We start from the raw sequence: 24,112 nt of genomic DNA on the forward strand, positions 1-24,112 counted from the left end.
GGGAGTGTTTTAAGGGAGCTGTCGCCTACTTGGTCAACTTTGGTTCCTTTTGAAAAGGACATAGGCTATTAAACTGAATTTTACACTCCCTTTACAGCCCATTATAGTGATGTATACTGCTTACTATGGTATGTGGGACTCCCACTTCAGGGAATGATTCAAGCATGTGAATCTATGAAAGATATCTGCTACTTTTGTTCTCCCGGATTGGTAAGGTAAGATTCTTTTCTCGTTTCCTTCAACTTGGATATTGTTTCCTTTGAAAGACCCTAATTACACTAGTTGCTCTCTGGACAGAAGACAGTCTGTAATTTGGGGCCTGTGTAACCTTGCACGGTGGACTGGGAAGAGTCAGTTGGGTATTATGTCTGTTATTCGAACAAAAGCAGGTTGCAATGTCCAAACACTAGTTGGCAGGAATATGCAGCTCATGTAAATTGACAGCACCACACACTGTGAACACATGCTTAGAGGATATTAACCCCTTCGCTGCCAGGCCTTTTCCCCTCTTGTGCCAGGCCTTTTTTTGGCTATTTGGGGCAGGGCACGCTTGGGCCCTCATAACTTTTTGCCCACATAAGCTACCCACGCCAAATTTGCATCCTTTTTTTCCAACATCCTAGGGATTCTAGAGGTACCCAGACTTTGTGGGTTCCCCTGAGGAAGACCAAGAAATTAGCCAAAATACAGTGGAAAAAATCGTTGTTTTTTTTTTAAACTTGGAAAAAAGGGCTGCAGAAGAAGGCTTGTGGTTGTTTCCCTGAAATTAGCATCAACAAAGGGTTTGCAGTGCTAAAAATCACCAGCTTCCCAGCTTTCAGGAACAGGCAGACTTGAATCAGAAAACCCAATTTTTCAACACAATTTTGGCATTTTACTGGGACATACCCCATTTTGACTTTAAAAAAAACAAAAAAACATTGTGCTTTCAGTCTCTTTCCAGTCAGTGACATAAATGTGTGTGAAACCAATGCTTTATCCCAGAAACCTAAACATTTCTGAAAAGTAGACAAAATTCTGAATTCAGCAATGGGTAATTTGTGTAGATCCTACAAGGGTTTCCTACAGAAAATAACAACTGAAATAAAAAAAATATTAAAATTGAGGTGATAAAAAAAACACACCGTCTTTTTCTCTACGTTTTACTCTAACTTTTTCCTGCAATGTCAGATTTTTTATAGCAATATACCGTTACGTCTGCTGGACTCTTCTGGCTGCAGGGATATATATGGCTTGTAGGTTCATCAAGAACCCTCAGTACCTAGAGCAAATAACTGAGCTGCACCTTGCAGTGGGTTTTCATTCTATACAGGGTATGCAGCAATTAATTTGCTGAAATATAAAGAGTGAAAAAGAGGTATCAAGAAAACCTTTGTATTTCTAAAGTGGGCACAAGATAATGTGTTGAGGAGCAGTGGTTATTTGCACATCTCTGGACTCTGAGGGGCCCATACTAGCATGTGAATTACAGGGCATTTCTCAAATAGGCGTCTTTTTTACACATTGTCTCATATTTGGAAGGAAAAAATGTACAGAAAGACAAGGGGCAATAACACTTGTTTTGCTATTCTATGTTCCCCCAAGTCTCCCGATTTAAAAATGGTACCTCACCTGTGTGGGTAGGCCTAGTGCCCGTGATGGGAAATGCCCGAAAACTCAACGTGGACGCACCACATTTTTCCCAAATTATATATATATATATATATATATATATATATATATATATATATATATATATATATATATATATATATATATATATATATATATATATATATATATATATATATATATATATATATATATATATATATATTTTTTTTTTTTTTGCAAAGTGCCTACCTGTGGATTTTGGCCTCTAGCTCGGCCGCCACCTAGGGAAACCTATCAAACCTGTGCATTTTTGAAAACTAGAGACCTAGGGGAATCCAAGACGGGGTGACTTTTGGGGCTCATCAGGTTCTGTTACCCAGAATCCTTTACAAATCTCAGTGTGGCACAAAAAAACCCACTTTCCTCACATTTCGGTGACGGAAAGTTCTGGAATCTGAGAGGAGTCACAAATTTCCTTCCACCCAGCGTTCCCATCCACCCCCCCAAGTCTTCCGATTTAAAAAAAAAAAAAAAAAATTGTACCTCACTTGTGTGGGTAGGCCTAGTGCCCGTGATGGGAAATGCCCCAAAACACTATCTGGACACATCAAAATTATCAAATAGAAAACCACCTGGTTTGATGGGGGGGGTGGGGGCACTGGTTTGTTTGTTTGTTTGTTTGTTTTGTTTGTTTTGTTTGTTTTGTTTGTTTGTTTTGTTTGTTTTGTTTGTTTTGTTTGTTTTGTTTGTTTTGTTTGTTTTGTTTGTTTGTTTGTTTGTTTGTTTGTTTGTTTGTTTGTCCTGGGCTCAGCAGCCATGTAGGGAAACCTACCAAACCCTGACATTTCTGAAAACTAGACAACCGAGGGATTCAAGGGAGGTGTGACTTGCGTGGATCCCCCAATGTTTTCTTACCCAGAATCCTCAGCAAACCTCAAATTTAACTAAAAAAAAAAAAAACATTTTCCCACATTTCTGTGTGGGATCACTGCACCGAGACAAATTTCCTACCACCCTCCCCAGTCCTAGGTGGGCCAAGTGTTTGTGACAGGGAAGAGCCAAAAACACATCGAAATTGAGGGGGGTACCAAACTGGGCGGTTTGAAACAAAACATTTTTAGGCTGTCAAGTGCAGCAGAAATGTTCTCGGTATAGAGGAGGCAATGCTGGGTGGTAGGAATTTTGCAGATTCCGGAAGTTCCATCACAAAAAATGTGGGAAAAATGTGTGCTTTCCAGCAAAGTTGCAGGTTTGCAGGGCATTGTGGGTAAGGAATGCATGTGAAGCACACCACCCTGGAATCAATTAGATGTTTAGTTTTCAGATGTGTCAAGGTCTTGTGGATTTTTCTACATGGCAGCGTCCCAAAGTAAAAAGTGCAGCCCACACCATTCCAAGTGGGACGATTTTGAGAGTTACCAAGCTCTCATGGCCCAAATGTAAAACAAAAATGAAATGTCCTCTTGCTTGCCATGGGATAAGATGTTTTAGTGTGTGGGGAGAGCTGAATGACTGTTAGCCCCTTCAGTTTGGGTGAGGGCATAACCAGGCCCATACTGGTTGGTAGTCACCACCCTACTATTTTTTTATTATTTATTATTTCATGGCATTTTGTAGACTTTCTGCCCCCTGGGGTGTGGGTTGGGATAATTGCCCCATCTGCCCACTAGTCAGAACAACTTTTGCCCCATTTATTTGGGGTTGGGGTATGGCCTAAATGACCTAAAAATAATATGGCCCCCTAGGGAGTGACCCTTGCCCAAGGGGCCGCTCCCTTTATCAGAAAACACAAAGAAAAAAGAATCCCTGGTGTCTAGTGGGCATTCCTGCCCCGGGGGGGGGGAAGCGATTCCCCTTTTATCCCTGATGGGGGGTGGGGGGGGGTCGGTGGAGGGCCCACGGGGGGGAGCGCTGGCGCTTCCCCCATGGGCCCGGTGCAGGACAAGACCACCTCGTCCAAGGCACTCTAGGGGTTAACTTTTCCATATATGAATGTTTATAGATTTGTTTGCATGTGATGTATACGTGAAGAGACGTTTTTGGGGATTGGTCACTTCGATGGGATAATCTGAGTTTGACTGCAATGAAAAATTCTGGAATTAAGAATTTGGATTACAGCTAAGTAACTTTACAGTTTCCAGGTTCTAAGGCGTACATAGCTTCCCACAGTGGCTCAACTGGTTGATCTTAACAGCTAAAATGTTGAACATTATTTTACTATACCCAGGGTCATTATATGGGAACAGTTGACGTTTAAGAAGTAGCCTTTAAAGACATTTTCATTTTTCAATTGTAGGTTAATGGATGAAGGAGATTGCCCCTCAGATTGGTTTGCTTTTTCATCCCCCTGTAAATTGGGAGCTTCTAACGCATCAGAATTCAACATAAAACTTGATGTTCATAATGAAGTGGTTCAGAAGAAAATCCTTAATGTCTTCGGAATGATTCAAGGTTTTGAGGAACCAGGTAAACACTTGCTATCCTAACATCCTTTTGTTCCCCATGCTGATGGCCTGAGACAGTTTGTATAGGTTTCTATAAGTGCTGTTCCTGGTATGTGCAGGGAATGAATGAATGATTGGTATATGCAAGCTTTTTGAGGTTTCCAAGCAGATCAGAAAACTGATCTTCATTAAGTGTCATACTGATGCAGACGTTCATGTTTCTGTTGTAGTTTCATGTGCTGTGCAATCACCTGCCAGTGTTTCGTAGAGAACATTCAAGCTTCTAGTTCAGAGTCGGCTATCCCTCAGTTACACAAAAAATGTATCAGTGGCATGAAACAGTCAAGCAGCAGAGGTCCATGAGAATGAGGAGTGTGTGTGTGTGTGTTTTTTTTTTTTTTTTTAAGAGTTACATATGGGAAGGAGCTCAGTTTAAGTAGCGTAGTAAGGACGTAACCAGATTGAACACATGAACTTGTCAGAAGAAAGGACTAGAAGTGAGAAATACTAAAGCAGCTTCAAAAGGAAGTGGAGGATCGATGGGCTGAGACTGTTCAGTTTCCACAATGTCTTGAGGGTGGTGTGTGTGTGTGTGGGGCTTTTTTTTTTTTTTTTTTTTTTTTATTATATATGGGAGAACTTTAGATTTTAAGGCAGAAGGTGAGAGGAAAGAGCCACATGGGGAAATGGGATAATTCAAAACACATTCCCAGGGGGTCCTCAGGACACGGTTAGGCAGAAGTAACTTCTTCAGTTGGGGCCTCTGACAAACATGTGCATGTTTTTTATATTTATTGCTTTCTTTGAGCAGCAGTTTTAAAAGCACTTCAAACTTCCTTGTACATCCAGCGGCTTTCGGACAAAAATAAAAGCGTCAAGATTACTCTAGTGATTAATGTACCTGCTGGAGAGATGGCAATTTTATCTAGTGGCAGTTTTGACTCTAAGGTAGTGCAGGTGGGCTAATATGCCTGCTGCAAAGAGCAGTATTTTATATGTAGAGCATAGTGGGTTACTGCTTTTGTCACAGATTCTTTTTGTTACTGTGCAGTTCATAAGTTACAATTGTAATCTAGCACAGTGAGCTATGAACTGCCATTAAGGATGTGCATGCAACTGCATGATAGATTAGTAAGTTTTTTTCCCTAGACTTTCATTTTCCTTATGCTGCTAAAAAGTTTATTAAAGTCCACGCTAACCACTGTGTTCTGAATCCTGAGTTTGTTCTTCTCCAGACCAAACACTCTTAGAAAATGCCTACTAGTGTGGATGACGTGAATCCTACACCTTGTAGTCCTCTTTGAAGTGCTCCGACACCCTGCACTAGTGTGAGAGGTGCTATAAAACAAATGAAGTGCATGTGATAGAGATGCTAAGGGGAGATGAGAGGCCCTTATGGGTGTTTTTTTTTTTTTTTTCCTTCCCAACCACATATTTATGTGAAAAAAGTTACCTCCGATCTTATGTACCCCAAAAAAAAAAATCCAAAAAATTGCTTGGGAAATGTTGAATCGGACCTAAATAAAATGAAACATTGAAAAGTTAGTCGCTGAGATGCAGCCCCGACCTTCCCATAAATTTTTTTTTTTTTTTTTTTGGGCATGTTTTTTTCAATATAAAATAATATCTTTAGTAATTCGATTATTTGTTTGGTGTTTACTTGTTTGTATATTTTTTGGCGAATTACTTTTTTAATGTTTGAAATTTAAATTGTACAAATTGCTCGGGGTCCCAGCTTCCAGTAATGATTCAGTGGAGGTCCTCAGGAGTCAAAAGGCAGGGAACCACTGATCCAGAACATGTGGCTTGTGTTTTTTAAATGAGCATGGGATAGAAATAGATTGCCAAGATGGAAAGAAACAGATGAAGAAAATGCTGTAGACTGTAGGTATGCAGGACGTTAAATGATGAAAAGGAAGCTTGAATGTTTGAAATATTAGACATGGTAAGATGGCAAATAATTGTTGTGTGGTGTAAAAATGGTTGAGGTAGGGGAAGAGCATGTTGTGTACCAGCCAGCATGCATCTCCAGCATGCTCAGAGATAATAAAAACGGTTTCATTTAACGCTTTAGCTGAGACACACAAATATTATGGGAAAGACAGTAAACAAAGGAAAATGGCTGTTACAGGTTGTGCCAAAAGTGTTTAAAATGATAGAGAGAAGTTGTTAGGAGAGAGCAATGGCCGACTGGGTTTTCAAGTATTTGTTTTAACTTGACCAGAGCAAGAGTATTAAGAGAATCTCCGGGTGGTTGTGTGCTGCGGAGTTTTCAGATGTTGGTAAAATGATTGAGGAAGTACAGGCTCTTCTCGAAGTCCAGTTGAGTCCACAACCCTGCACCAACCGGGCCAACTGATCTATTACCTGTACTTCTGCCCCCAAAAATGGAACTCTGGGGGCTGTCCTAGATACCTTAACCCGTACATTCTGTCAAAGTACTTCAGTGCTTTGCAATGGCAGTGCTTGGCCTGAAGAACACATACTTCCACATCCTCCTCCATTCAGCATGCCCCTACTTCCTGCTTTTTGTGATAGCAATTGAAAGTTCTCCCCTTCATTGTCACAACTGCCACAAAGGTATGTACTACATGTCAAGCGGTGGTAGCTTCACATCTGTGCAGATACTGCTTTTGTGCTTTCTTGCTTGGGCGATTGGCTGAGCATCTTTTGAAGAGCAATGCCTAGAAAACACTCAGTCAGCAATGACTGTGTTGCACAAGCTAGAGTTGAGTCGATGTCAAAGTACATTTTCGTTCCAGAGAAGACTAAACCTTTTTCTAGAGGCTGGTAAAGTTGGTCACTTTGAGAGGCCCAGTGGGAAGATATTGATGCCCTTCTAAAGCATCTCTGACTAGTACACATTAAGGGGGGGAAGAGATCATGGAGGAGGGTAAAGGAATTTTTCATGCCACCATACATTGCGCTTTAGATGAAGCTGACACATCCGCCAAAGGGGTAAATGCCTACCTGATTCATTTACCACCCCACCTGGTTCTGTGCTTCAAGCTCGAAGTTCAACGCCTCATCGACCTGTCTTTCGATGGAGAGGACCTCTTCAGCATGCAGGTTGACTGTTGAGCATGGGACCCATGTCTCGGCATACCTGTCGCACTCAAGGCACCCTCGAATCCTTAATATGGCAGTCCATATCATTACCATAGGCCCCAATGGCAATGAGCAATGCCTTTAATAACCTACCTGCCCCCCCTTTTTTTTTTTTTTTTTTTTTTTTTTTTTTTTTTTTTTTTTTTTTTTTAAAGGACTAAACTTGAACAATTACCATTCACACAACAACACCCTCTAGAGCGTTCCCAAGAGGCAGAATCCCTCCGTTTCTACCGCGCGTCGTATGAAGGGAGTCTCCCTGAGTGTTGCTCAGGTTTTTTTCCTCCATTCTCTGGTTTTGTACCAGTTACTTCTAACTTGATATGGCAGACACACTTAAAGGATTATTTTGAACCTATAATTCAGGTGCTAAGAAGAGGCTACATATTGAAAATCCTCACAAGGATTGTATATATTGCCTTCACCCCCACCATGAAGTGTAAAATCGTAGAATTTGCTGCAATTTTTCATCTAAGACCCTCTGAGATCGTTGAGGTAGACTTTTTTAATCTGGCTACAGAAATTTAAAGCCTCTATACTTGTCACCTCTGAAGAGGACTCCGATTCCTCGGCTGCCTTTCACAACAAACTGTCAAAGGTCTTCTGAGGAACGCAGAGACATGAAAGGCATTAAAATCTCACCATGAGACTGGCAAAGACAGAAAGGAAAAACATGCTTCTAAGGACAGTAGAGCCGATCCCTCTACTTAGCCTCCAGAAACTGCTGTTGGTTCCTCCAAATCCTCCTCCAAACCGTCCATGGTGAAATCTACTACAAAACTGTTGATGACGAGTACTCCGCACAGACTAGGACAGGCATTATTGTGACATCCACTGGCATCAACATTATTGACCACTCAGTCAGCGTTTGCTCTAACGCACATTCTGCTGCCGATGACTGACTAAGACATCACTGACATCGGATCCATCGACAACTAAGTCTGCAACGATACTACCGTTGACTGCCTCGCCAACTGACTCGTTGGCAGTATCCCCACCATTGGCTATTCTTAACTCACTGTCGACTGCCTCGTTGACCACCATTAAGATATCAAAAAACTTTATTTGGCCCAAACACCTCTCCCAGCAAGAGGACTCTGACAACGAGAATCCATTCAGAGCAACGCATAGTCCTTCGCAGTTAACGGTTAAATGCCAAGACCTAGATGATGAAGACAAGGATGATCAATAATATGACTGTTTTCAGCTACCAGCATTTCCTGGTAGACTGCCGCCATCACATGGCCATTCTCTGTTTCATGAGCAGCCTTGGACACCTCAGGACCTGGTTCAGGTAAATCTGTCACTACAAGACCTATAGAGCATGTTAAGATGCACAAACTAGGTGTCCTGATACGCCCCTTCAATGTGATGCACAACAGGTTGCCTCGCCGCCTCCACTACCAACACAGAGCACCTTTCTCCTCCAATGACGCCAAAAATGACTCCATCAGCCACTATTGCTGCTCCTCCTCAGTAGGTTCCCTCATCCTCCAGTGAATAACATGGGGAAGGAATAATACATGACAATAGTTCACAGGAGTGGAAGACTACTTAATTCCAACTCCTTCTCCACTGCCCTTCCATCTGATAGATTTTTCTCTTGAGGGTATTGGTGGATTCCATGCTCTTATGGATAGGGAAGCTGATAGATTCAGTCTTCCACTGACAGCCAAACTGTTTATTATAATTTTTTTTTTTTTTTTTGGTAGGACTTTAAAGAGTCATAAAGAATCATTGAGGGCTGTACCAATAAGATTACATTTGGCAGTATGTCACTAGAATCATGCAAAATCCAGGGACAGAAGCTGCTGTCTTGCCACGGATAGAAAAGTATGAAGCCTATGAAGACTCACCAGCCTGTTCAATAGGCCACCTGAAGGCAGATTCAGTGATTTCTCAGGTGGGACCAAAAATCCAGCCGCATCCATTTTGGTGCCTCCTGATGGGGAAGCCAGGTGCCTTGATAATATAGGAAAGCATTTCACCATGTCTGCAGGCATGGTATGGGCAGCCAATGCGTTGGCCATCCAGGCACTTTATGATGGACAGAAATGGACTGACTTTGGCGATGTGATTCATTTCCTTAAACTTAATCTGAAATAATTGACTGCACTATGGACAAAGTATCTACAGGTTTCTGACAGCTGGCAGGATCTGCAGTCTTTCGAAGACGGGGTGGTTGAAATAAACCTAATTTAGGCCAGAAGTGCAAACAGAAATATTGAATATGGCTTTCAATGGACAAGCTCTTGAGAACACGTAGATGAGGCACTGCAATCAAATGCAGACAGACAGCCAGATTGCTAGGTACCCTACAGTTTAGGAAAGCCCCCTTTCAAGGAGCTCGTGGGAGAGGCATCTCCACATATTGGGTGCTTATCAGAGTTTTCAGCAGCCATACCAACAGCCATACACAGCGAATTACCAGCGGCAAACAGACAGCTGCCTTCAGCAGCATATCATAAACCAGGGCTGCATAGAAAATGGGTCTCGCGGGAGGGAACAGAAAACTGTGATCTGTTGAGTGTCTGCTACTTCCAAGTCTGTTCCAACAGTGGATGCATATATTTCAAACTACATTCACCAATGGCTGAAAACGAACAAACAAGTGGCTATTAGACGTTATTACTCAAGGTGATACCCTAGAGTTCATTCAACATCTGCCAACTACTCCTCCAAGGTGGTCGAACCCGCCTCATCTTCACTTATTGTGACAAGAAGCCTGCATGTTAGAGAAGGGAGCAATAGAAAGTATTCCTCAATCTCAATGGAAATGGGACTTTCTATTGCTGTGATTATTATATATATATTTTTTTTTTTTCTTGGTCGCCATTCCCCCAATTTCCTTTGACTAAGTCTAGATTTGCAGAAACTGAACAAATACCTGAGAGAAATATTTCTGTATGATCACTCTTTCAGACATCATTAGGCTCTTGAATCACCGATTAGGACTACCCTGGATCTGTAAGATTTGTACTTTCACATCCCCATAAATCCTAAGCATCGCACATTCCTCAGAATTACGAAGTTCTTACCTTTGTGAAAATACTTGGTGTGGACTGGAGACCAAAGTGCCTCGCTCCTGTGGCAGCTGTACTGCGACATTCAGGGCATCAAATCGTCCCATACTTAGACAACTGGCTGATCGAAGCACCCTCAGCCAAGGATGTTCAAATTTGCTTCTGGGAATGTCCTCTTCTATAGATCTCCTACCATGTGCTAGATTGAAGATGGGACCTTTACAGGAAGAGTTCGACAAGGATGTGGAATTGGACGATGAAGCAAGGTGTCGATCTCCTCACAGAACATGTGCCAGGGATCAACACCACCCCAGCAGACAGCCTCAGCAGAACGAGGGCAACCTGCCACTAATGGGAACTAGATCAATCCACGCTAGAACAGATATTTTCTTAATGGGGCAAGCCAGCCCTCGATCTGTTTTTGATGCAACAGAACAGCCAGTGCCAGTACTTTGCAAGCTGGCATCCTCATCCATGATAGTAGGAGAATGCATTTTTTTTTTAAAGATGGTCCTGGATCTTTGCCTATGCTTCCCCTCCTGATTCCTGTGATCCTGAAAGTTCTAAGAAAAATCAAGGCAAGTGTTGAATCGTATTAATCACTCCCAGGTGGCCCAGAAAACACTGATCTGAAATGATATATAAATTTTCACTTATATCGAACAATGGATTTTAGAAAGACCACTCAACTGTTAGTATCTTAGTGAAATGAGTAAAGGATTTCCAATGACCAAGACCACCATCACTAGATGGATTTCAGCAGCAATAGAATTTTGTCAACTTAAAGCTGGATAACCAGGGTAGTGTCCACATCTTCAGCCCTGTTTTCTGGTGTGCCTTTGGACAAGATGTCGTGCTGCAACTTGGAGTAGTGTGTATTCATTCATGCAGCATTATTGACTCTGCGTAGTGCGCTGATGCAGCAGTTGGTCAAGCAGTCCTACGTCCTCTATTTAAATGAGGCGAGCCTCCATTTTTTTTTTTTTTGTGTGTGTGTTTATAATATATGTTTTAATATGCATATATTTCTTTCTAATTATATCTATAGATTATACATTTAAGAACATATGTTCAGTATCATTACCCAACAACCGCACGTTTCCCTGGTGCAAATGCTTGTTTTATGTACAGTTATTGCGTACTACTCAGATTCAAGTGTATGAATCTATGAAAGAGCCAATACTGGCGAAGAAAACAAGTTACTTACCTGTAACGTCAGTTCTCCAGTTTGGTATCTTTCATAGATGGACATGCAACCCACCCTCCTCCCTGGAGAGGCTCCCCTTATACATACTTAAGGAGTTTTCTTTACACTTGTGCTTGAAAATCTGAGGGATTCTGCCTCTCTTGGGGGTGTTCTAGACGGTGCTGTCACATGATGGGTCATTGTTCAAGTTTGTTCCTTTTTTTTTTTTTTTTTTTTTTTTTTTTTTAAGAACATGGGTAGGTTAATAAAGGCATTGCTCATTGCCATTGGGGCCTATGGTAGTGATATGCACTGCTATGGTAAGGTACCTTGGAGACTCTGCGACAGATGATTCAAGCATGTGAATCTATGAAAGATATCAATACTGGAGAACTGAAATTACAGTAAAGTAACTTTTTTTTGTATTAATCTGGTAATGTTTAATTTTAGAAGCAGTTTGCTGACCCCACTGATTAGGCATCGAGACCCACAGGTTAAGAACCACCGCTTTAGATGTCCAGGTTTATTTATTTTTTTAATTTGTTTTTCCAATTGCCCATTCACTTGCATTTTAAATGTGCTCAAAACCGTATGTTTACTGGTTACTTGTTACTTTCCAACCTCCAGCACGTACTCAGTCCTTTTTAATTTTGTCTCTGTAGGGCTTCCCACTTGACTTTTTTTTGCCCTCCCATTATCAGATGATGTTCAGAAATGATTGTTCTATTTGCAACAATCCAAAGTTTTCCACCAGTTGGATTTTTGCAGCTAATGTTGAATCTTAGACTTAGTAGACTTTGACCTGTTGGTTAGTCACTTACATTACCTTGGCAAGCATCCTATTGAGCAAAGATATTTCAGGCAACACTGGAGCATATTCAGAAATAAGTATGTCTGCCCCAACTGCTTTGGTGGGGGCGCATGACTGAGACATTTGTAAAGTGGGAACACAACCCTTCTCAAATGTTACTACTTTGATTTTCAAACCAGGAGGAGTCGGCAGGTGGATTACCAATGCTCTAAACATTTTTTATTACACTATATAAACATCAATTTTTGCAAACCACTATCTAATTGGTACTTTTTTGTTCATCTTGATTCAAGTGTGTGGACGTATGAAGAAAAACTACTTGCCAGTAATAGTTTTTCAGCACTTGTTTCTTACTCCAGTATTGGAACTTTCATAGATCCACATGCTTGAATCATTCCCTGTTGTCGAACTGGGAGTCCCCTGGTACCTCACAATAGCAATTTTAAACATAGTGCATGACTACTTATGCCATTCAGGTCTCACATTTTTTCTCCCTCTTTCAACCTTACACCCCCAGCCCCCCTTATGCTCTCACCTCTCTTGCAGACACTTGTGCTCCTCTCTTGGTACTGACCATCTCCTAGGGCACTAAAGCTTTTCATCCAGCTACTGCTGAACATCTTGTGCTGCTGATTTTGGACCCCGCAACCTATGACCAGGTTACCTCCCCAGGAGAAGATGCAGCTCCTATAGCCTTGGTTGGGGTGGCACCAATGATGGGAGTGGGTCGGGGCCTGGGAGAGACATTACATTCTACATTGAGACCAGTGAGTAATTCCATTCCTCTGTTTTGGTCAAAAGTAGGGTCATCCGCTATGCCAGGAGAATCCCAGTTTTCCAAGGTTAGTCATGGCATCCCAGAAGTGTCTTAACTGAAATCTCTACGTCTGTTTGAAGAGTGTCGGGTGAGCATCTGTTAGGTAAAATGTAGTGCTTGGGGCCTTTCCACTAGACCTTTTGTGTCCGATCTTGGATAGGAGTGAATTATCTCAAACACTGCGACTGCTCTCCCTCTCCTGTAGCGTGGAAGGTATACAAGAGGAATGTGTCTGATGCTAAGAAAACACCGCTATTAAGGAACTGGGTTTTGCGCAGAGGAATCTGTAGCATCTGAATCTTTAACTGCAGTGAACCTCTTTTCACTGAGGGGGTGGTTTTGACGGACGCTAGTTTAGTTAGCCTTGCTCTTTGACTCATGTTCGACAGTTCTGCCTGATAAAGAACGTGTTCGATAATTGCAAGAGCCCTACCTTTAATGAAACTAAGCTTCTTCTTTTGTTACAGATCGCTTTGTGGTGATTGGTGCACAGCGGGATGCGCGAGGTGCAGGGGCAGTCAAATCAGGTGTTGGAACCTCGATCCTTCTTCAGCTGGCTCAGACTATGGCTTCACTTAAATCAGGTACTGGAGCAGATGTAAAAGCTCGTCATGGGTGGACACTAATTTATTCAGTTGAATGCCATTAATCTGATTTTCTTAAATATGCTTTTAAATGCCCTTGCATAGCAACTTGTATACATCCCTTTGGTCTTGTCACTTTTAAAGCAAGGCAAGTCAATTTCCCAAACGCCTCTTCCCAAACACCATGGAACTGTTCATGCAAATTTAATGTCTCTTGTTTTGGGATTTGTTGAACTTCGTTCATGTGCAGCGTTTCTATACTGTTCAGGTAGAATAAATCTTTGGAGGTAGTATAAATCATTTTTGTTTGACTTTTCGAGCTGGGCGGGTAAAGGTCCTAGCCTTCTCTTTGCACAAACCTCTTGGTTTAAAGATGTCACTAGCCGACCAATCTTGTAGGGACTTCTGAAGTTCCACCTTAAGTTGTCGTTGCATACGTGGACCAACGAAATGGAAATTATGCTTGGTACTCTTCTCTTCTGCTGTTGGAATGCTGCTGATGGGCCATTGCTATGCCTTGTGCAGTGTATGGCTGAATACTCCTGCTCCTTTACTTTTCCAGAGGGGCAGGTGACAGTGTCAGCCAAGGTGCCCCAACTCCTGCTGCTAATCCATATGTGAGCAGCAATGATTGTTGTGACTTAATATACATTGGAGTGTTGGGGCGGGGGGATATGGTGTTTTACACTCGGACAATTCAGTCTGCCTTGGCCTTGCTGCCTGATGCCCTATTCTGCTCTGCATGTTGTTTTGACTGAGTACAGCCCTGTATGTTTCGAGAAAGAGAAGGAAAGCACTGACAGCAGCTGATTCACTCTTTTGCAGTTTTATCTTATGGTTGAATCACTGTTACAATGCCTCCTTACCTGTGTGCCATTAGATAATGAAAACCAGCTCGAAAAAAAACTTACAGAAACACAAGCTGTGAAAGATGGCCTACTTCTTGCTTTTACAGCTGTCTGAAATACTTGAGCTGCAGGAAGGATCTCTCCAAAGATTACCCCAAGGAGCAATCTGGTGGGAGTCCCAAGTGAGTTAAATGGCATGAACATATTTTCAACAACATTTCGAACACCGTGAATTAAAAATGCCATGGAATCTGAAGATGCTGACTCCCTAACATAAGATAAAAACAAATGAACATTCTGCCAGTAAGACTGGCTAAACAATCTGGGATGGCTTTGTTAGCAAGAGCAATTGAGTCTAAACCAGTTACTGGATAATCGCAGTTCTACTGTGAATGCCTTCCAACCATTCATTCAGTTCGTCGCTGGCAACTGCTAGCAAGGCAGAGGTGAATATTATGCCCCATGAATTAAAATTACTTAAAAGGGATTGAGTTTACAGCATTGATCAATATCCAGAGGAAGACTGCCCAGATGCTGTAACTGAAATTGAGTACAGAGATTTCAATTCATTGGCCAGTTCTTTTGATATCCCAGATTCTATCAAATTGGATAGATTCAAAGCTATCGAACTACTGCAGAGCACATCACCCCAAAATGGTTTTAAGAGATCTCATGCTAATGTGGCTGGCCCAACAACTGAAGGCTCAAGGAAAGTAAATACACCACGAGCATACCTGGGGCTACAAGCCGTAGGGGCAACCAGTGCTACTTTAAGGTCACATACCCTAGGAAATCCATCCTCTTTATCTGAGCAAGTTTCTCTGTTAAAAATGTAAGTTGAAATGAAAAGTTTACATGATTCTACTTCCCTTAAAAACTGAATACTATAAACCTTCGAACCCTGTTAATCTTTCTTGCATGAATGGCAATTTTCCTGATTCAACTCTTCCCAAGAAAAATAAAATGTTTGTGACCTGCAAAGTTGTAGATACACATACTGTGCATACTCCTGCCATCTAGTGTTGGGCTTGAACGTGTGCAAGTCATTTTTTTGTTATTGTTTTTGAAGTCTTTTTGAGTCACTACCTATTATTGATGATGCGCATTGACATCTGCTCCATTGTTAGATTGTTTTTTCTCTGCCGTCTCATTCAGATGTGTCCCTTTGAGCTCCAGTTTGTCACATAGCATTATTGCCAGGGCAACTCAAATTTCTTCCTCACCAGAAGAATAACAATTACATGTGAAGATTCTCCTACCATGTACTCCCTTCAACTCTGCAGTTTGAACACTCTGACGCTTTGCTTTGGGCTTCCCGTGTCTTATCAGCACCATCTTATACCCATGAGAATAGTCTGGATGGAAAGGACTCATTCTGTTTTTGCCCCAAGTGTCACTCAAAATACCAGAGGACAGACCTTCATCCAGTCTGTAATCTCTGCTTACCTCCTGCCCATCGAGAAGACTCCTGCACAGCCTGCCTCACGTTCCACAATAAAGACTCTTTGGAATCTATTAGCTTGTCACGTTGCCTCTGCCTCTGTTGCAGCAGCTGGAAGAGAACCCTGACCTCTTAATGGACGGACATTGAGGGCAAGCCGCAGCAGGAGACTACATATGGTAAAGTCGAGGAGCTCCCGTAGGTAGAGCGTTCTGGCTCTGACTTGGAGGAGGAAGAGCCCCTGCCAACCCAGTTTAAGGTGGTCGCAGTGAGTACCAGCACCCAACACACAACTCCAAGTCATCAATTACCTCCTTAGGAGATCAGAGCCTCAATCAACCTCCCATGTGCATGTGAGGCTTTTGAGACACCACTGCCACAAGGCCATTGTTTGAGTAGGGAATTTCGAGCCGACGCACACCCATATTTCTGCGTCAAAGTCAAGCCTTGCCCATCCACCTTTGCAGCCGCGATGGCACCTTCCCCAAAAACTGTTTGAGAGCCAAAGCTGCAAGACTCTAAATCAACCTTTGAGTTGCATGGGCCTCAAACAGTTGGCGCAGAGGAAGACACAATCCACACTTGCATCTTCTGCTGCTTTGGAGGGCTTTGAGCAGTGAGCACTTGAAGCATCTAGTACACGTCCAGTTTGGCACTGGTCAGATCCTTGCTAAGCCTCAGGACAACCCTAGAGGTCTGGTTCCTTCCAAATGAGGTCAAGAGAAGGTCATGTCCATACAGGATGTCCAGGTATCCTCTATGGACAAGACCTTCGAATGCAGTAGCCTCTTATGCAACAAGGTAGATTCAGTGCTAGAACGCTTCAAGGACAGTAGGGCTACTGTCTGATCATTGGGAGACTCCATGGTCCCACTCTAGCTCCATTCTGTCTTCCGTGGCTACAGTAGGGGGTAGCAGCTGCATCTGATTCTTCCTAGCCGTAATGGTGACAGAACGCCTGAGTGTGATGATTAAAGTGACCCTAGGTACATGAATGGTTTTATTTGTGTATTTATAGTGTCATGTGTGAATCTTTTGTATAGGTAATAGACTTTATGTACAATAAACTAGCTTTTTGTATCATTGTATGCTTTATCTGTTTTTGGCTTCAATAATTCTTAAGGTATAATTTGGGGTTATTGAACCCAAACTCGGTGTCATCCGGAGATTGTCTTTCTTTACGTAATGTGTATGTTTCCCTGGTAACTGCTCCTTATTTACACAGGGGCCCTTTGGAGACTTGAATGTAGATCAGTGTAATTCATTGAAGCGGCTAATCTTTGAGGAGTTAATGATAGGAGAAAATATCCTAGAACTAAGTCCATATGCTACTCTAAATGTAATGAACCAATAGAACTTCTACAGCCAGCTTTGCTGACTTGTGAATCTAATCAACCACATTGTGCTTATAAGGAAGACACTGAGGTACAATTATTATGTACAGGTCTTTGCTGAAATACAGTTCAATGTATTAATTGGCTCCTACTCTGTAGAAAAGCAAAAGTACTTGTATTCCAACTTAGAGGTGGTTTGCAAAATGAAGTACTTAAGACCACCGTACATTCTGCTGGGTCAGTTGGAAGCTAATGGAAGAATTGACCCTCAGCCACATATGGATGTAGGCTTTGTGGTTACAGAAACACTGCTATTAATCACGTTTGTCTGTGCCCAAACCAAATATCTGGGCTAAGGATAAAATATGGGGGCATCCTTTGAGGCAAATATCAGAGCAGTCAAGGATGCAGTTAAGTAAAATCTTTTTTTACAAAAGTTATACCTTTATTGGAAAACGTACATTTTATTTTTAGATTTAGCAGCTGACTACCATGTACTAACATGGTACAGACATGATTCAGATTTTGTATATAACCTGTTCAGGTGCCTTAGTCCGAATAGTTTTTGTTTATTGTTTTATTGTAGTGGATATGTTTTATACATTAAATACTTGGTCTTGAATACCAATGTCCTTGAAATGGTCTCATAGCAAAGTGATCAAAACATAGTTCATAGAATGGAGAGCTTGCATTTTCCATCTTTGCTTAAGTTTGTTACTTGCTTAAGCTGAGTGCTTTTGTTGAACTATGGCAAAACATTGTGCTTGTGGGGGAGTTAGCATTATTGTAAAATTCATGTGCATGAGTGAGGATTAGCAGATTCACTGTTAAGCTTGTTTGGAGAGCTTCAGGTTTGACTTAAAGCATCAAAATTCTAGGACAGACTAACTTCTGATGTAAAGTTGAACGCACCCCATATCAGATAAGAGTTGGTAATGGTAGATTTGTTGGGGAAAATTCCAAAGATGTTTGTTGCATCCAAGTTGGACTTGGATGCACAAATATTGTGTGGATGGTGGCATATCCTTATTCATAGAATGAGGATCTGCAGACATTTAAGCAGCACTGATGAAACTGAAGACTGGAGAAAACCTACAGGTATAACCGATTTTAAGAACGTAACTTTGGTGCTGGTGGTGGGAATTACAATGTTCCCAGTAGAGAGGCTGTGTTTGACCATCTGGTTAATGGTAAACTCTTGTTTAATTATACACAAATCTTCTCCACAATTGCTCACATCGAATTTGTGCAAATCAGTGCCAGAAAAGCCTGGAGTTAGTTTGCAAAATGTGTGTTAACCTTTCCCAGACCCTCCCCAGACTTTCAAAGGCTGTACTATATATAGACCTATAGATCAATAATGTGGTGTCTCTCACTGTGGTGCTGCTATCAGAACATCGGGTTGCATTCCAGAATGTATTATATGATCCTAGCAAGAATCGGAAAGTTTCTGTTCTGGCAATTGCCCTGTATCCATCATGGCAGAGGTGTAAATATCTTGACAAAGTACCTGCTGTGCTTGATCCTCCTCCTCCTTACTCACCACTTAATTACAGGTAACAGTGAATTCAAGGGATGTGAGTAACATCAAATAGAAGAGAGGAAAGATATTGTCTGTCACTCGAACCCTGAGGTGAAAAACATCCCCCTAATACATTTTTCACTCATCTATAACTTTATGTATGGCTCCCCAAAATTGTCTACACTTCTAGCAGCTGCTAGACAGTCAGAAGAGTAATGGAGATGTACATAGCATGGCCTCTCTTCCCTGGCCTCAATGTGGAGAAAAAGATTCTACCTGCTCCCCTTCACTGCCCTACTTCTCAATCCTGTTGCTCTGCGGTCTGCTTTCAATCAAATACGACAAGTAGCGTTGTACCGACAGGCTATCAAAGAGCCCCAGGCCTTTGTTCACAGGAACAGCTGTGAGAAAACAACCGAATGCTGGTGCTCCGAGCTTCTACAGGCCACTAGAAGCCTGGAGCACTCCACTGTTTTCAATGGCGCTCCCGAGCTTCTACAGGCCACTAGAAGCCTGGAGCACTCCACTGTTTTCAATGGCGCTCCCGAGCTTCTACAGGCCACTAGAAGCCTGGAGCACTCCACTGTTTTCAATGGCGCTCCCAACATTCTAATCTACCTTTATTTAGAGAATTGCCAGATTTAGAATCTTGTGTAAATAGAGGCTTCCCTTGGAAACCATGTGTAACAAAGGGTTTCTCCACATTGAAATGTTTTGGAGGAAAAAGATTAAGGTTCCTACTACACTACTGCTTAACCGACCCATGGTTTTTGCAGGGGCAGAATTTGTGGTGTTGGTGGTACTCTTGTACTTTAAACAGTCACAATGTTGGGGCTACAGATGTCATTCTTTCTTTGGATATTGCTACTTTTAGCAGGTGTACGTTTGATAGGTCCTTTCTCTGCTATAGAACTTTAAAATATTTTCCTTTTCACTAAATCTCATTTCTGTTACTCAGGTGGTTTTAATCCCAGGCGTAGCATAGTCTTTGCCTCGTGGAGTGCTGGTGAATTTGGAGCTGTTGGAACTACCGAATGGTTAGAGGTATGTGCGTTATGCTGTAAACATGTGAACCTTTTCCTCCTTTTTGTGCCAGTGAAAAGATTTGACACCAGAGTCTACCTCTAACCTGATGCAAGCGGGTGAAATGGGTGCCTTCCCTATAACCTTCAATGCAGGAGCTTCAAGGATGGGGGAAATCTAATCTTTTTGGGGCAAATGTAGGCATAAATTGGTGTGAGCGGCATGGTATTAAACTTAAAAATGAAAGGGGAGCAATACAGAGACTGCTCATGTGACTTTTCTCTGTCTAGCAAATTTGTATGGCCAGGAGGAATGTTCTCCATTGCAGTTTAGGTTTTCACAGATCTCCTGTTTCAAGGAGAGCAAGAGGAAATGAAGAGGGGACAGAGGGTGGGATGAGAACAGTTGTTGTTAACATAATTTGACTATTTGTAAGGTTTCTAATCTAATTCTCTATGCCAGTCTCACATGAAGTGAGTTATACATGGATACAGATAATGTGTTTCTGTATTGCTATTACATTTTCATTACTGACATAGCAACAGGTGTGGTGTCTGCCTTAGTATTATTGGGAGTCACACACAGTATTGATTCCCTTGACTCCTAATAGGAATTTGCCTTTACAGAGAAAGTGGACTCTGTCTCCCTAATTCTCCTCTAGGGAGTTATACTCAGTCAATATGCACACAGTTGTAGATATTTATGGTTTACTTAGAGTATCAGAATGATCAGTTGTTAACTCGGCAGATGATTGCAAATTCTAATCAAGGCCAAGAAAGACCGTATTTAATCACACAGCATTCACTAACATGTAATAGTTTGTAATCCAACCTAATTTCTGTATGTTATTCTCTAAACTTTGTCAACCCATGTATAGTTCCCTGTATCTTATGCTGCTATCTCTGCATTCATCTGGTCAGCCTCTCAGTGTCCGCAACAAGTCCATGTGTCACCCCGTCCCTGTACCATTTCACTTTGTATAACTTTATTGCTAATGAGGTCTTGCATAGCAAGGCAAGTTAACTGTTGCTCAGCTTCTGCTTTGTTACAAAATTGTGCAAACACTGTCCCTTCGCGGAAGCTAATGCTACCTTTCCTTCTATAACTAATCTCGGCAGTGTAGTCTACCTCTAAAGCCACAATTACGCGTGCACCTTTTAAAATGGAAAGGTTCCTCATTCCCTCGTCTCAGTTTGAACGGTGTTGGAAAAACAAGGGATTTCTAAACTTAAAGTGATTAAGCACACTTTTGAAAGTATCAGTCCAACAACCTTTTTATTTTTCTTTCTTTTTTTCTTATTTTAGGCCACATCTTTATTTATATTTCTCCAGTATTGGAACTTTCATAGATTCTCATGCTTGAATCATTCCTCCTCGGTACCTTATAGCAATGTAATGCTAAACAAAATAAATTAGGGCCCAGAGGCCTTCACTTTTGTAACTTATCTTAGTCTGTTTAAAAAGGTTTCAGCCAAACTTTGGTCTCTTATCAGGCTGCCCCTCCCTTTAGAACACTCCTGTGAGAAGCTCCAGTCACTCAGATTTTCTACCACGTCGTGCTGGGAGTCTCCACTGAGCTCTGCTCAGTCATACCCTTTCAGTTATTTCTGGGAGTTCCTGTGGCAAGAAGAGGCTTCACTTTGAGCATCCACATAGGGATTGCATTTGTCTTTATCCAGGCCATTCAGCTAAGAACTGCAAGGTTTGTCTGACCTTTTCTAACAAAACTTTAAAAGACAGAAGGGAGGCTGCCGATTTGGCTTTAGAAGCTGAAATCAAGAAAAGAGCCTGTGCCTGGCTCAGAGAGGACTCTCCTACATCCTTCAAGTCACAGGAGGGGCCGATCACCTCACTCCCGTTCCTCCTGTGAGCAGCCCAAGAAGGCCCCAAAAGGGACCATTCATGGGTCTTACAAAGGCTGCAGTCCTTCCAGATCTCCTCATACTCAGTCCCCTTCTCAAAAACACAAGGAGAAAAAGGACATTTTGCCTCCTAAGGCTAGAAAAAGGGCTTCATCTGAACCTACTACACCACCTCAGAGGGGTTCAACTTTCTTTTTACAAATAAAAAATAAAAACTTCCTCTGTGCCACCTTCTGACAAGACGTTGATGAGATTCAGTCATCATCATAGACACTGACGACAAACATTTAAAGCAGCATAGACGACAGCAACCACAAGCACTTTCTTCGCTATTTACCACTTCACCTTTTATGACGACACCATTGTCTGGCGTTCTCAGCAAGACAGCCTACATTGAAGATTTCTCTTCATCATTGACTGTGATGACGGTACCACCCTCAATGTCCACACTGCCGTAAGTGACAGAAAAATCTATGGCTTCCTCATCAGTGGAGTAGTTGCCATGATGCCACTTCAGCTTAGTGAGCCTACACAGACAACGAGGTGGGTTGGGGGAAGAAAAAACAGGAAAAGTGTGTGTGTGGTTGTGTTTTTTTTTTTTTTTACACCATCTCACACCTCTCCAAACTGTGTGTGTGGGGGTGGGAGGTGGTGTCACTAACTTATTGGGAATACCATCAAAAAGATTAGCATTTCCCATGTAGCAGACGGACTGCTATCTTTAAAACTTTAAGGAGACCTTCCAAAAAAAGCATTAGGTCCATGCCCATCGTCAACTATATTAGGGAGGAGGGGCTCAAAGTGATGAAAAATCCAGCCACGGTTACTGCTGTCCTTCCTGCGTCTGGGCAGAAAATACAAGGCTCCAGATGACTCTCCAGCCTGTCAAACTGGTTACCATATAGCAGATTCAATAATCAGTTGGGCAGCACAGTGAAGATCAAAAGATCCCTCTACTCCAATATTGTCGCTCCCGGACAAGGAAGGGAGATGTCTGGACAGCATTAATAAACTTTTCTGTTCACTGTCAGCGCTTACTGTCAGGGTAGCAAATTCCTTGGCTGTCATAGGCAGGTCTGACAGACAACTATAGGCTGAATTTGCACCATACTTAGACCAGCTGTCAGAGGAATCCAAAGCATTTGCAATGCAGGGGGTCTCACGTTTTCTCACGTTAGAGCTATTAGCGTTTTAAATTCCTAACCAGACTTTTCTTGCCACATAAACTTATAATGAAAAGTAAAACAGTTTCACATATGCGAGCCGATGGTCGCCATGAGCATGAAGGAGACCCAGGAAAAGGAAACAGAAGTTCACTCGCTGTGAAACTTATAGGCAAAAGTGCAATTATCAATGTAACCAGCAAAAGTGCATTTATCCGTGTAATGGGGTTGATGTCATGCAAAGTGCTCAGCTTTGCCCAGCGGGATCGTGCTGCACAGAAAATGAAAAGATAAAGTAGTCCAGAAACCAGCTGAAAACAAGCAGCCTCCTAGGTTTTCAGTAGTTTACCGGTGCGTTCGAGCTGGGCTAAACATCGGAAAAGGCATGACGTATGCATGCCTTTCACAAATGGAATCAATCGATTTTTTTTTTAAAAGGCAAGCCCACGAACTAATGAAAGTGACTGACATGACATGGGCACATGGTTAGAATCCTACAGAGATTACAGCATGGTCCAGAGCGCTTGCCTTGGCTCAACCCTAAAAACCGATGCAGCTATGACAAAACCCCTTCAATTTAGGAAGCAGCCCTTTCAAAGTGCCAGAGGGTGAGGTTTTCCATCGTACAGGGGAGGATTTCAGGAGTACAGATATCTTTCCTGCTCCACTTCCTACCAACGATTTCAACCACAGTACCCTCAAGGATTTCCCATTACATTTGGCATTTGCAAGACATAATATCGGACAAATGGGTCCTGGACCTTGTCAATTAGGTCACACCATAAAGTTTGTGCAGATTCTACCAACAAAACGTCCTCATACCCTCAGTCAAAAGCATCTCCATCTGCCCCAAACGAAGTATTGACCATGCGCCAGAAAAGTTTGTGTCAAAGGGAAGGGGTTATATTCCTGCTTCCTTCTAGCCTGTAAGAAGTAGAAAGGCGTCCAATTTTAGACCTCTGAGACTTAAATACATCTCAAAAAGCAGTTGTTCTATATGATAACACTGCAATATATTCTCCCACTTCTGAACCCTGGGGTTTGTAGGTCTACTCTTGTGCTTTCATATCCCCATTTATCCTTCCCACAGAACATTACTCAGGTTCACATTAGCCAGCAACCATTACCAATTCAAGGTTCTTCCCTCTTCGTGATATCCGCCCCCAGGATATTCACAATGTTTGGCCCTAGTTGCAGCATTCCTAAGGAAACCAAAACATCAGGTAGTCCCATATCTGGACAATTGGTTAGTCAAGGTTTCTTCCAAGCTAGAAGCTCACAGAACAACAGCCTGTGTGACCCTGTTCAATGAATTAAGTCTGTCAATTGACATGAGAATCACTTTTTCAGTCC

General features: G+C 42.1%; 1 protein-coding gene across 1 annotated transcript in view; it reads left to right on the plus strand.

Moving 5' to 3' along the window:
* TFRC (transferrin receptor) overlaps window positions 1-24,112 on the plus strand; it is a 148,854-nt gene that overhangs the window by 36,640 nt on the left and 88,102 nt on the right. The window contains exons 10-12 of the mRNA XM_069212819.1: window positions 3,890-4,059; window positions 13,450-13,566; window positions 19,670-19,755. Of these exons, the coding sequence (XP_069068920.1) occupies window positions 3,890-4,059; window positions 13,450-13,566; window positions 19,670-19,755 (373 nt within the window). The remainder of the gene's footprint in view (window positions 1-3,889; window positions 4,060-13,449; window positions 13,567-19,669; window positions 19,756-24,112) is intronic.

The sequence above is a fragment of the Pleurodeles waltl genome, chromosome 11, assembly GCF_031143425.1.
Source record: "Pleurodeles waltl isolate 20211129_DDA chromosome 11, aPleWal1.hap1.20221129, whole genome shotgun sequence".
Classification (NCBI taxonomy): domain Eukaryota; kingdom Metazoa; phylum Chordata; class Amphibia; order Caudata; family Salamandridae; genus Pleurodeles; species Pleurodeles waltl.